Source organism: Protopterus annectens, chromosome 9.part0 (genome assembly GCF_019279795.1).
Source record: "Protopterus annectens isolate FY-2018-M chromosome 9.part0, PAN1.0, whole genome shotgun sequence".
Lineage (NCBI taxonomy): Eukaryota > Metazoa > Chordata > Ceratodontiformes > Protopteridae > Protopterus > Protopterus annectens.
Window position 1 is genome coordinate 823,453,963 of NC_056743.1, and position 12,502 is coordinate 823,466,464.

Below are 12,502 nucleotides of genomic sequence, written 5' to 3' on the forward strand. Positions count from 1 at the left end.
TCCTTTCTTCTCTTTCCTTACAAGGGACTTATTGGTATTAATTTTCCATTGGTGGGGTTTCTTCCACCAGAATAAGGCTCCTGCTTGGGGGCTCCTGACAGGTTAGGGCAAGAAAAACTGATGTAATGGCTTCGGCTGCCTTACTTTATAGTACTGACGACCTGACGTCAGTCCTGCAGCGACAGCAACTGATGCAGAAATACTAAGTCTCTAGTAATAAGGACAGCCATGGGCTACCCTGGCAGGGATAACCCAAATGTGATGACTGCAACAGTGAATATACTCGAACATCTACATTTATGGTAAGTGTACACAACTGTACTTTCTGTCTGATGTACTTTTTGGAACTTTGGGAAGTTGGGGAATTGTGTAACAGTGTTACAGCCTAATGTCAGAGGAAAATACTGCAATGTAATCTCTCTCTTTGTGTTTTCCAGCCTAGGAGGCTATGCTTCTCTTCATGGCAGTGTGTACTGTAAACCGCACTTTAATCAACTCTTCAAATCCAGAGGGAATTATGATGAAGGATTTGGGCACAAGCAGCACAAAGAGCTATGGGCACCCAAATCGGACAATGAAGAATCTCTGGACAAAACTGACGTGACTGAACCACCACAGAGCCCACGAGTGGAAGATTCTCCAATCGCAAAGGTGGGGGTTTTGGCTGCCTGTATGGAAGCTAAAGTAACTTCCCTTTCACATGATAAAGAAGACAAGCCAGTGGAAACCAAAAAATTGAGAATTGCTTGGCCTCCACCTGCAGATGTTCTCAATACAGGAATTACCAGTGAAGAGAAAATAAAAGTATATAAACCAAAGTGGCCACCAGAGGAAGAAACCCACAAATCTGAAAACCCAGAATATACTGAACTGAAAAAATTGAGAAGAAGTGCATCTCTCAAAGAGAGAAGTCGACCCTTTACTGTTGCACCCCCTGTCAAATCAGTGATGGTGAGGGACAGAAAAGATTCTGACCAGGAAAAACATGATATGCCCAGCAAGCAGCATCAGACCAGCATTAAACCAGCTGAAGTGTCACAAAAAGATGCAGAGGTGGAAGTAAAAGCAGAAAGTCCTGTCAGTATGAAAAGTGAAGACTACAAAGACTATCCTGGAAAAGAAGACAAAAGAAAGGAGAAACACACTTATGAGGAAATGGACACTGAACTACACTACACTGCTGCTAAGGAAGAGGAGAAACATAATGAGGAACAAAGTAAACACTTTAAAGAACAGGAAACTCACTTTGTTGAGAAACACGTGAAGCCTATAATTAAGGAAGAAGAGAACAGTGTGATTGAAGAACAAAGCAAGTTAGTTAAGGAACAAAACAAAAATCTGTATGAAGAGTATAAAAAAGATATTGTTGTAGAGCAAGACAACAATTTGATTGAGGATCGAGTCAAACATCAAGCTGAGGAGCAAGTCAGACCTGTAACTGAAGAACAAGACACACATTTCATTGAGGAACAGAGCATCTTAAATGACAGTGTGGCAAATGGGCAGCTGAGTGAGAGTGATGAAAATGAGTTTTATTTGGATATGAAGATATCAAGGAGTGAAAGTTCACCTCAACGTGACGTTTTCAAAACATTTGAGCAAACATCGCTATCTCTTTCTAGCAATGAGGAGACACTAACTTCTGATGATCTGTCTATCAGGCCTATCAACAAATCTCAAGATATCGGATTCTGGGAGGGGGATGAAACAGAGGAACTGTCTGTTGAAGAACAGATAAAACGAAATCGGTACTATGATGATGAGGACGATGATGATGACTGATTCAGCCACCTGTACATGACTTTTTATTTTTTGTGCTGCTTGGTGATGGGCCTTGCTGAATCAGTATTTAGCTGTGAAAAGATGACTGCCTCTCTTCAATGCTTGCACTTTTTTCTTAAAAGTTTTCTAAAACATGTTTGTTCATTATGTGGCACATAGAAATTTTAAAGACCCATAGACCTGTGTTGCTTGTTTCATATGATGCTGAAAGGTACAGAAGGGTGCTGCTGACTGAAAAAGCCCGCTAAAATTCCTTTAAAATAATTTGCCACAGTATAATTTAATGTTCATACAGTAATTTGTATTTTTATGAATTGATCCTTTATTGATGAGGCTTTATTCATTGTATAGAATTTTATATTCTCATTTTATAGAAGAATAAGGAGCTGCTATGTTGAATGCAGGCCAACTAAAATTGGCTGATAAATTCCAAAAATATTATACAAGATGTTTGCTGCTCCCTTCTGGCTGGGATGTGCAACTGTCTGTTGTCTTCATGCATAAGGTCTTGCATGGCAGTGGGTGTCACACTTACGCACACAGTGATGTGTGCACCAACTTTCTATAATCCGAGAAGCCCAGACTGTCATAGAGGAAGAATTGTAATCAGATGAAAACAAGAAATCTGGAGGGTCTCTCATAACAGCAGCTGAAGTGGATCTTTGTTCAGCTGGATTGTGTCCCAGTAAGACACACATGTGATGCACAGTAGTAAACGATCCAAACTCAGGTGCTTGTGGCTATTGTGAATAATGCATTAGTGGGTTAAGCGGACAAGTAGAAGTTGGAGCACAGATAACTGTATTAAGTTCTGTGTGGAAGTCTGTTTCACAATAGCCAGTTTTAGTTACTTGTACTGAGCATGCAGCAGTGTTACTGTGCACTGCATTTTAGTGTGTTGGGCTCCTTGGTCACAATATATGTTGTTCACCATGATGTAATTGCAAAAAAATGTTAAGCAGCTGATCTTTATTTTTATTCTGGCTAGCCTGAATCTCTGGTGTGTGTGTCAGTCACTTTACAGGACCTGATTTCCTTGTGTGCTGCAGTTTTTTCACTGCATCACTTTGATGCTGCATTTTGTGGCACTGTTTCTGCAGCAGTCTGTTCTGTACAGCTGATTTTAGTTCATCATAGATGATTTGAGGTGGTAATGTGTGAAAAAGAGGCTTTGAGGTAAATGAGAATAAAGGTCAGTTATTCTGAAGTCATCTTTTGAGAGAAAACAAAACTAAATATTGTGATGGTGGTTTATAAACTCTGTAGTAGAATGCTTATTCTCTGTCTTTAGAACTGTGCAATTCTTTGGTCCTGTTTATGACATTGTTTTCATAAGCAGTGGACTTTTGCCAGAGTAGTATATTCCCTTTGCATAGTAAAAAAAAAATGTAGGCAGTAAGGTAGACTGGGGAAATGCCTTATAAGGAATATCTCAGGGAAATGAGTCAAGGGAAATGCCTTATAAGGAATATCTCAGGGAAATGAGTCAAGGGACTAAAGTGTGTAGCCCGCACACCAAGGAGGCAAGATTATGCCATGGTGACTTGAAGTGTATTGCTGTTTCGACACATGTAAATGCTCCCTTGATAAAGTGTTGGAAGTTTGTAGTATAGTATAGTTCAACATTCTAAGTATTTCTGTTATTTTGCTGGTATGGTTTACCCTGATGTGGTAGAATTCCATCTGTCAACAAGACAGGATTTTCCCAATGTACTATGTGAGGAGTGACATAGTTTTGAAACGCTTGTTCTCTGAATGCGGCTTTCTATGCCTTTAGTCATGTCAGAATTGGTATTATCCCACCTAGACCAACGTTCTGTAGTTATCACTTTTATATCTAGATAGACTGCAAAATAAGAAAAGTAGATAGAAAAAAAAATCCACAGAACATTGTATAACCAGCAGAGCTTTATGAAACAATGGCCATCAAAGTAACAGCCATACATATTGGAACCAAGGCATGTGATTCAAAACCTTCTGAAAGAGCAACATTATGTGAAATACTACTTATTTATATTAGAAGTTTTACACCTAAGTATTACAGAGTTATTTTAAACCTGAAAGGAAGCATGTTTGAAGTACTGAATATGCAGTAGCTTATAGATAAATCCTCATGAGTTGTGTGGCCACTTGTTTGGTATTAAATTGTGTGTCTGTTTTCTCTATATGGATTTATAGCAGTGAATTGCACTCTATAAAAATTACTTGTTTTTTTTAAACAGTTAATGCAATCATTTTATTTGAGAAGGAAAACTGTCTGTTGAATACAGCAGTTACAAACAATTCCTTACCAGAAAAGTACGAGTAAATTTTCATAGTGCATAGAGAGCTGTGATTATCAAAAATCTGAAAAAAGGATAAACTTATTTCTCACTACTGTAGTACAAGACCCAGCCATCATAACAATTTCAAAGGTATGTAACAAATGTTACACAGCCCTAAGCTGTGTGACAGTCTGGTATAAGGCAAGGGACATTCCTTCACTCCCAACGGTCCCTTAATATCTTTCCTGCTACGCCCATGTAAGTACCTTACTTAAATTAGGGCAGTATTTAAAAACTGTATGTGACTTTTTCCTTACTTTGCTGTCTGTGTCCCAGCACTTGCTAAGTGCTTTACTGGCATTCAAAACTAGTAAAACAATGTTTTTTTTCCCCTTTTGTAACTGATAGTACATGGAGTAGATAAGACACTGAGAGTTGGCGTCACTGATAGCTGTACCTGTTAGTAGGTGCGCTCTACACGGATGTCATAACTCACTTCTTGAGTTTCTTTTTCAAGGTGAGTTTCTTGATTTCAGTGTCTTCTTGAACACATAATAACATGGTTATAATCAGAGGATCTGATAGCAACCCTCTATAACCATGTTTTTAAGTGAGACTAAACAACAGTTGTTTAAACCCTTGATTACAGTTTGTTGATTCCAAATGGTAAAAAGTTTCAGTGTAAGGATAAATCATGTCAGTGAGCAGAAGTAAATAGATATTTTGCATACTGAGATGGCAATCAGTACATATGTGAGATTCTAGAACATTACTAAAAAAATGGTGAAACAGATGGACACCACCAGTAGTGAAAAAATAAAAGTTACCCAACCTCAAGTATTTTATTTACACCACATTTCATGTCTCTCAGCCATCTTCAGATTAAAAATAATCTACATATAAAATTAGACTTTTATACTGTAAAGCAACATGACTTGAGTAAATGAAGCAATGTTTTAAAGGACAATTTCAGCCACATACAAAGATCACACAGTTTGTAGCTTATCAGACAACAGTCTGTATTAGTCAAATATCATTACATTGGCAATATTACCAAAGCATGTTTTTGAATTTCGTAATATAATCCACTAGTACCTAAAGAAAGATAACAATTTTCATGAATGCCACTCAGTAATAACTTTGCTTACTTCTGCTTTTAATAAGCTAAACTGGAGCCATAGCAAAGTAAACCTTTAGTTCAGATCAATATATTTGAGGGTATATACAACTGTCATTGAGATTCCAGTTCAGTAATCGGGCTCCATAACTTCTTCTCCTGATGCATTTTCTTTTTATCACCCCTTAAATGGGGGAAAGGACCATGTCTTCTTCTAAACGTTTTTGTGTAATATCTAATCTTTCCTTGGATAACGGGTCATTCAGCAATGGAGCAATACAAAAAAACAATTTCTTTTTTTTTTCTTTTTCTGGTAGAAACAAAGCCTGTACACCATTTTAGTAAAATTTATCAACACAGAGATTTTGTGACAATGAAGTATGGCCAGCCCATGTTGAGATTAGCTGCTGCCAAATGGTAGAGTGACCTAATGGATAAAAAATATATAGCTTTATTAATCAACCACCTTTTAAAGTATTTTGTTTAGTATTTGATTTCTAAAAGCAGTACCCCCCCCCATAACAACCACAAATATACAGAAAATGTATCACTTTTTATAATAGTCAGAAGACTTTATGCATTTAGTTTAAATTACAAAAGGATGTAAAATGTGGTCTGTTTACAGGCAATTATTGTGTGCAGTAACCATAATAACAACTTCACAGGGCTAAAGGTAATGAGGCTTTCATATGTCTGTAGTGAATAAACCCCAGTATCAGAGAGTCAGCCATATTAAAAGACCTTTTGCAGATTGTCTTGTACGTATTTGCAGCTGCTGAAGAAATATAGTGATAATATTACCAAGAAGGGTTGATTCTTGCAACACCAGACATCTTTGTATTATTGTACAGAACTGGTGTCAGAGCTCTATTTTTGGTATTCTATGGCGAGAGAAGTACATTTCTCCCTAGTTAAGAAACTTCAGCAAACCTGTTTAAGAATGTTAACTTTCAACAACACAGTCCCATTGACATTTTCAGTTGTAATTTGCTCATATATTGAGATATTCCTTCTAAGTCTAGCAATCTGTCCTTCAAGGATTTTAAATGATATTCTGTTGCGGTAAGCATGCTTAGGAGGAATATACATTTCCACCTCCTTTCACTGATTAATATTCTTCATTCTCATTGTTTTAATCGTTTTGCTTTTTATTTTGCAGTGTTTTCATTGCAGGCTTAAATATATACTTTGTTCATGCAGTTTTACATCATTCTGTTGGCTACCCAGTATAAAAGAAGTAAAAAAAAATTTAAAAAACTATATAAAAAGCAAAAAAAAAAGTTCATTGATTAAATGTTATTCAGACATAAATGATTGAATTCTCTTCTGAAAGCTTTAAATATGCTTATTCCAGCTCATGACCATTCATGCATGTGAATTTGGATAAGTGTGTTTCAATACTTCAAAGTTTAAAATCCTTTATTAAATTGCCTTCTCTCTCTTATGGTTAGGTTATAAAAACACGTAAACAGAACCATAATTGGAGGTCTGAAATTATGAAATTCAGTGTAGTGCATTCATTTGTCTTGATTTTTTTTTTTTTTTACAGAAGTGAATGGCTATTTGGTTACCATGATTTTATGATTTGTCTCCATCCCAGCAGATGTACCACACATTATGTGCACTAAGTTACCATCAAGCACAAAGTAGACCGTTCACAACATTCATAAAGGTCACTTTGTTAGGTTTATAAAGAATACCTCCTTTTGTAAGCAGTTCTTGGCTAATAAGACCAGTATAAACACATGAGCTGTTGAAAGCTGATCCTCTTAAAGTAGTGTGCAAAGCTTTTACACTGGAAACAGCTGCACAATTGCATCTCTCAGAATTCTAGACGTGTACTTGCAGCTCTTTGTCATGGCGCATGGCCAGTGTCTGGCATTTAGACAACAGAATGGGAATCTTGCTCCTGTAAGTCACCAAATTCACTCAGTAGCTTTTAATTTTGTGATGTCTCAAGATATGATTGACTCTTGAACATGAGTCGATTCACAATAGGTACTCAAAAGGACTTTTATCTTTAGCTGTCAGTATTTAGCAATGCAGCCACTGCAGTCATTGTCTAGTTGCAGGCACGATTACAGTTTCTCTGATTTGACTGTGGTGAAATAACTAAATATGTAAAGTCTTCAGCTATTTAGTGAGAGAAATGAGCCCATTTGCCATTTGTAGCCGTTTTCGATCTTATGGAATGAAAGTAAAATAATTCTTTTGAAACTAGAGTACCTAAATATAGCAAGAAACTTAGTAATATAAATGATTTATATTTGAAGATGATTCTGACATTATTGTTATTTAAAATGCTGAAAAAGTTATTTTTGGACGTGTTAATAATGAAGTCCTATTATTAGAAAAGGAAGCTTGACTACTACAGATTACTGGTCCCCAAATGAATGGTTTGAACATCAGGTTTAGTTTCCCTCCAGCTTCTTTTCCTACATCCAGAGTAGTAAAGTTATAAATTTAACTCTTGAAAGAGTGTATCATTGAGAGTGTGTGTGGTGTGTGTACTTCTGTACAGGGAATTTGTTTATACAAGGAAATTATGGTTGTATTTCGAGAGAATTTAAAAATTCATACACTTCATTATTGTTCACGTTTTCAACATATGATGATTATTTGAAAGTTATTTATGCCCAAAACTTTGGGCTAAATATTGGTTCATTTTTTCAGTTAGTCTAGTTGTTTGACCAATGTTTAGTGTAAAAGCTGTTTTTACAAGTATGTTTTATATCTAGATTTCTTTTATTCTGGGGAAAGGTGTAAAGTCAGTGGTCTTGTGCTCATAAACAGATAACTAAATAAATTTGTGTAAATACCACTTTTTAGGACTCTTAAGTCAGGAACTTGATATCTTATCTTGCCTTCTTCTGTGTTTGACCTGAAGTTGTATTACATATACCTTCTTCTAATTCTGCCTTCATTCCCACTGTATTGTTTTTTACAGCTGCAGAGGTATTGCTTGACATTTTTTGTCAGATCGGTAAAATATATTTGTACATTTTGTTTCTCAGGATAATGTGAAGAATTCACCAGTTTAATTTTACCTCCTAAGTTATTGTTGTGTGTAAATCCCACGTCAAACTGCCTGAGAAAGTCAGTAACTTACAAGACAAGAACAAGCTAACCACACTGCTAAAGGAGTCAAACAAGGACAAAAAACCTGGTTTATTAAGAGAGGTTAGCGCTTTCGCAAATTGGTCTGAAGAAGCAGTAACTTAGCTGGTTGGAGTGGATTACCATTAGCAAAAACTGAGGATTTTTGTACTGTAGCACTCGTACATATTATTACAGTGCTCCAAAGTAGTGTGCCATTTTGGTAAATAACAGATGGTTTGGATTAATATGAGGACTCTATAAAAGCAGACAGTCATCATTGCTTGAATACCCCAGATGGTTCATTATCACTTCCATAGTTTGGAATGCATGTTGCAGATGTATTGTAACAGAGATAGCCTTGTGTCTTTATAGATGGAACTTGCTATGCAATTTACCTGTAACAGGTATTAGCTGGTTGTGTGATTGCCTAATGTTATATTTAAAAGTGAAATGTCTGCTACCTTGCAAATAGTGACCTCTCTTCATTTCAGCCAGGTTTGTACCTAACAGTGTTGTAAAGCATTGTGAGCAAACCGCTGATTATAATTCTATATGTATAACTAGAATTCATGAAAATCTTATTGCTTGTTTTGAACAGCTATGTTTTTGAAACAGACAGCCTTAATGCTGTATTTCTCTGTAATAATAACACTAGTCACTCGGGCCATGAAAAAATCTGAAATGAAAGAAAGAACTAGTTAAACAAAATTATTTTCTGTGATCCATGATGCATGCAAACAGTTTAGAATCAGTAATTATTATTCACATTTTTGGTGTTAAAAAAAAAAAAAAAAAAAAAAAAAGTCCCTTCGTTATTATTGCCTTTCTAGAAAGAGAATTATTTCATGTCTTCTTTCCCTAACTACTGCATTTCTGCAACTCAGGAGTAGAAGAACATTATTGTAGTGCGTGGAGTGTGGTGGTTATGCTCAGATATTTGGAAAAAGGCAAATCACTTAAGTGCAAGAGTGACGCAAGACCCGACCTTAACAATTAAGCACCCCCTGTTTGTGCTATGGTCAGGTCTAGCTCTCACCAATAAAATCTGCCAAATGACAGCAGCAAAACAAAAGAGATTTGTTTCTGCCTGCTTGGCCATACCAATAAGGTGGCCTAAACTTCCTCTTATAAAAGGTAGTTAGAATAAGATGATGTGTGTACACCTGTACTTTCTAAAGGATACAGAGTCTGAAACTTAAATGTATGTCATTAGTTAGTGACTTCAGCCCTTAGCGGTTTGTCTGAGAATCACAAATTATATGAAGAGCCAACCAAAAATATGAAGCAATAATCCAGATGTGAGAAAATCTGGACAGTTAAGAGTCATGAAAGGTGAGTGTAAACATAGTGGTCTGCATTACACTACTTTTCTGATAGCGTTTTTTTGTAACTAGGAGTACATGGAGCACTTAAAGCTCCATGCAGTGCAGACTTATGATCGGGTCTCACCGATTCTAACCAACTCTTTATTTGTTCTCGACAGATTTACCTTTCAAGGTGAATTTGTTGGCATCCATGTCTTGAACACACAGTAAGTTTGTTAGGATTGACAACCCATTCATAATCATCTAGAATTTCTGCAGTGGGTTTGTACAAGCAGAATTCTTTTTTGTGCATTCCGTGGCAATATTCTGTGGCTTGTGTTCTTTATCTTGTAGGAAATAAAATATGCAAAATAAAAAGCTTTGCATAGGGGTGGATAAGGAGGGGGGATTGATAAGTAGCATCAGAAAAAGGAAAGCTTGGATACAGCAAAACTCTTGGTCATTAAACGAGTAAAACAAACTATACTTAAAAAATATGATTGGTGTACTGTTCACTGTAAACTACACTAATCAGCAGATGTAGTAAAATAATGTGATCGGTTGTATTTCTAGTGGCATCCCAAGCTACAGTGACATGGTCAGCATACAGGGGAACAGTGTGTGGCAGAATCCATTCTTTAGTTGCTGCTGTCCAGTTATTGCCACCAAAGGGCTTTGTGAGGTATGCCCCATATAGGTAAACATATAGAAAATTGTTTTAAACATATTCTCCATCATTGCCTTACTGTTTATCTTACTTGTATTATCATTCTTGATTGGCATACTTCATTATATCTTTTTTCATACATTGCACAGTGCAAAAAAAGAATAAAAAGTGTGATAGGGACTTGTAAAATAATCAACAGGCATCCAATGTACATTCACAGGCCATCAGCCGGAAGACGGGTTTATAAAAGTTTGAGAAATTGGCATTGGCTTGTCATTATTTGTAAAGTTACTATTCAAAAATGAGCCATGATAAAAATGCTGTCCTCACAGTTCCATTAGTGTCAGAAGTACATTTTAGCTGGCAGAAAAATACATATTTTTAACTGACATTTTTTTTAAGTCTGTTTGACTGTACTGCTAGTGTTGAACATAGCAGAATACTATATACATTGTCACACGACTAAAAGACTTTAAAAACAATAACTAGCACTTTATGCCATTTGCTCCCAATTTGTTATATTTCTGTCATCATTTTGTTTTCCATTTTAATCTATTCATTGGTGCTTTGAATGACTCTCTTTAAAAGCCCATTTCACATGTTGAAAGTCTAGTACTTTTTAATTAAAAGGGGACCATTTGAAAGAAATAATATATGCATTAAACTCCTTTTTTTTAATTGTAATAGGTAGTTGTGACATTGTCAGGCTTGAAGGAAAGTTACCTTACTTTTTATGTATACTGAATAAAAAGCTGTCAGATTTGTGATTTGCATGCTAGTAGGAACATTTCTGTGTATTTGCAAAAACTGGTTAACTGCCTGGAGTTATAATTTGTTTAGGTAATAGTTGAACTAAAAATAAAACTTCTGAAGTCCTGTAGAAAATACTGAATAATTTGTTTTTGTCAGTTTTGGTACAAGACACTCAATAAATGCCTAAATATTTTATATTGTTGTAGTGTATTTTTTATACCAAGTATAACATGGTTAAAGTTTGGTCTGCTTATTTCACATCTCAAGTTTGATTCCTGCATTCCACTTATAATCCTAATCAATAATAAGTCACCTGGAATCAGCCCTTAACATAGTATATTTTTGTTTGGGGGAACACCTCATCAGAAAGCAACCTAAGTGTACATAGCTTGCTTCTACTTTTATCCTTTATTACCTGCATTGCACTTTTACTAAATAGGGTTTATTAGATGTGGTCAAATGAAACTCAGCACAGGAATTAGAGATACATAGGCCTCAGACAGGCCTTGACCACACAAGTAAGTGCATTAATCAGGACTCCACACACAATATTTTTACAGGAAAGGAAGATATCAATGGTCGGATATATATCCAAGGAAGAAAGGTAGACAAGGATGAAAGGGAAGTCAGCACTCACTTACATCTACATCACTGCAATGAGATTGATTTAACAACGGAGAATTTGATGATTACCTATCTCTCTACTATTTTTTCGAATACTGAATTAATCAAACATGTCAACCCATTACATAGTGAGGTGGGAGAAGTAGAATGTGAATGTAATGGGACTAACACAGTAGGAAATGAAGTGAGAACTATTTTACATACTCACAATGGTTTTAATGTTTACAACTATACAGATTATGAAATTGGCTATGAATTTTTTACATTGTTCAGTAAAGGGATGAAGTATATACCCACTTATTCTTTTAATTTGGTTGATACTATTAAGGAAATAAAATTATATTGTAGAAGGTTAAATCTGGCACTACAATTTGGACAAACAGATGAAATGATTGAACATGGGACACTAAATAACTTAAAAAGAAAAAGTTCATATATCCCAGTCTCTAACATACAAGTAGCCAATTTTAAAAAAATGGCATGTAAAGAGGTTTATTGGTTATACAAGAATATTAATGGATGTGATGGCAATAAGAAAATAATGAATGACAATCTTACAAAAAATGAACGGAAATGTTTAGCATCACTTATTAGCAACAAAGATATCAGAATTATGAAGCCAGACAAAGGTGGAGGTATAGTTATATACAATAGTTTTGATTATAATGCTCAAATATTTAATATATTACATATATCAGGTAACTATGAAGCTATTTCTTTAAATCAAGTGAATATAGGTTACAAAAGAATAGATTTAGTTATTGAAGAATATCTGATAGACAATAGAATTACGAAAGAGATTTATGAATTTATCAAAGTAGAATTTCCCACTGTGGCCAATATTATAGGTATACCTAAAGTTCACAAGTGTATGGAAAGCCCCCCATTCAGA

General features: G+C 35.5%; 1 protein-coding gene across 4 annotated transcripts in view; it reads left to right on the top strand.

Annotated features, from left to right (window-relative positions):
* LIMA1 (LIM domain and actin binding 1) overlaps positions 1-11,181 on the top strand; it is a 1,567,671-nt gene extending 1,556,490 nt beyond the window's left edge. For all 4 annotated transcript variants that reach the window (XM_044083484.1, XM_044083485.1, XM_044083482.1 and 1 more), the window contains one exon: positions 438-11,181. In XM_044083484.1, coding sequence (XP_043939419.1) covers positions 438-1,782 — 1,345 coding nt within the window. In that variant the 3' untranslated portion in view covers positions 1,783-11,181. The remainder of the gene's footprint in view (positions 1-437) is intronic.
* Positions 11,182-12,502: the final 1,321 nt, after the last annotated feature.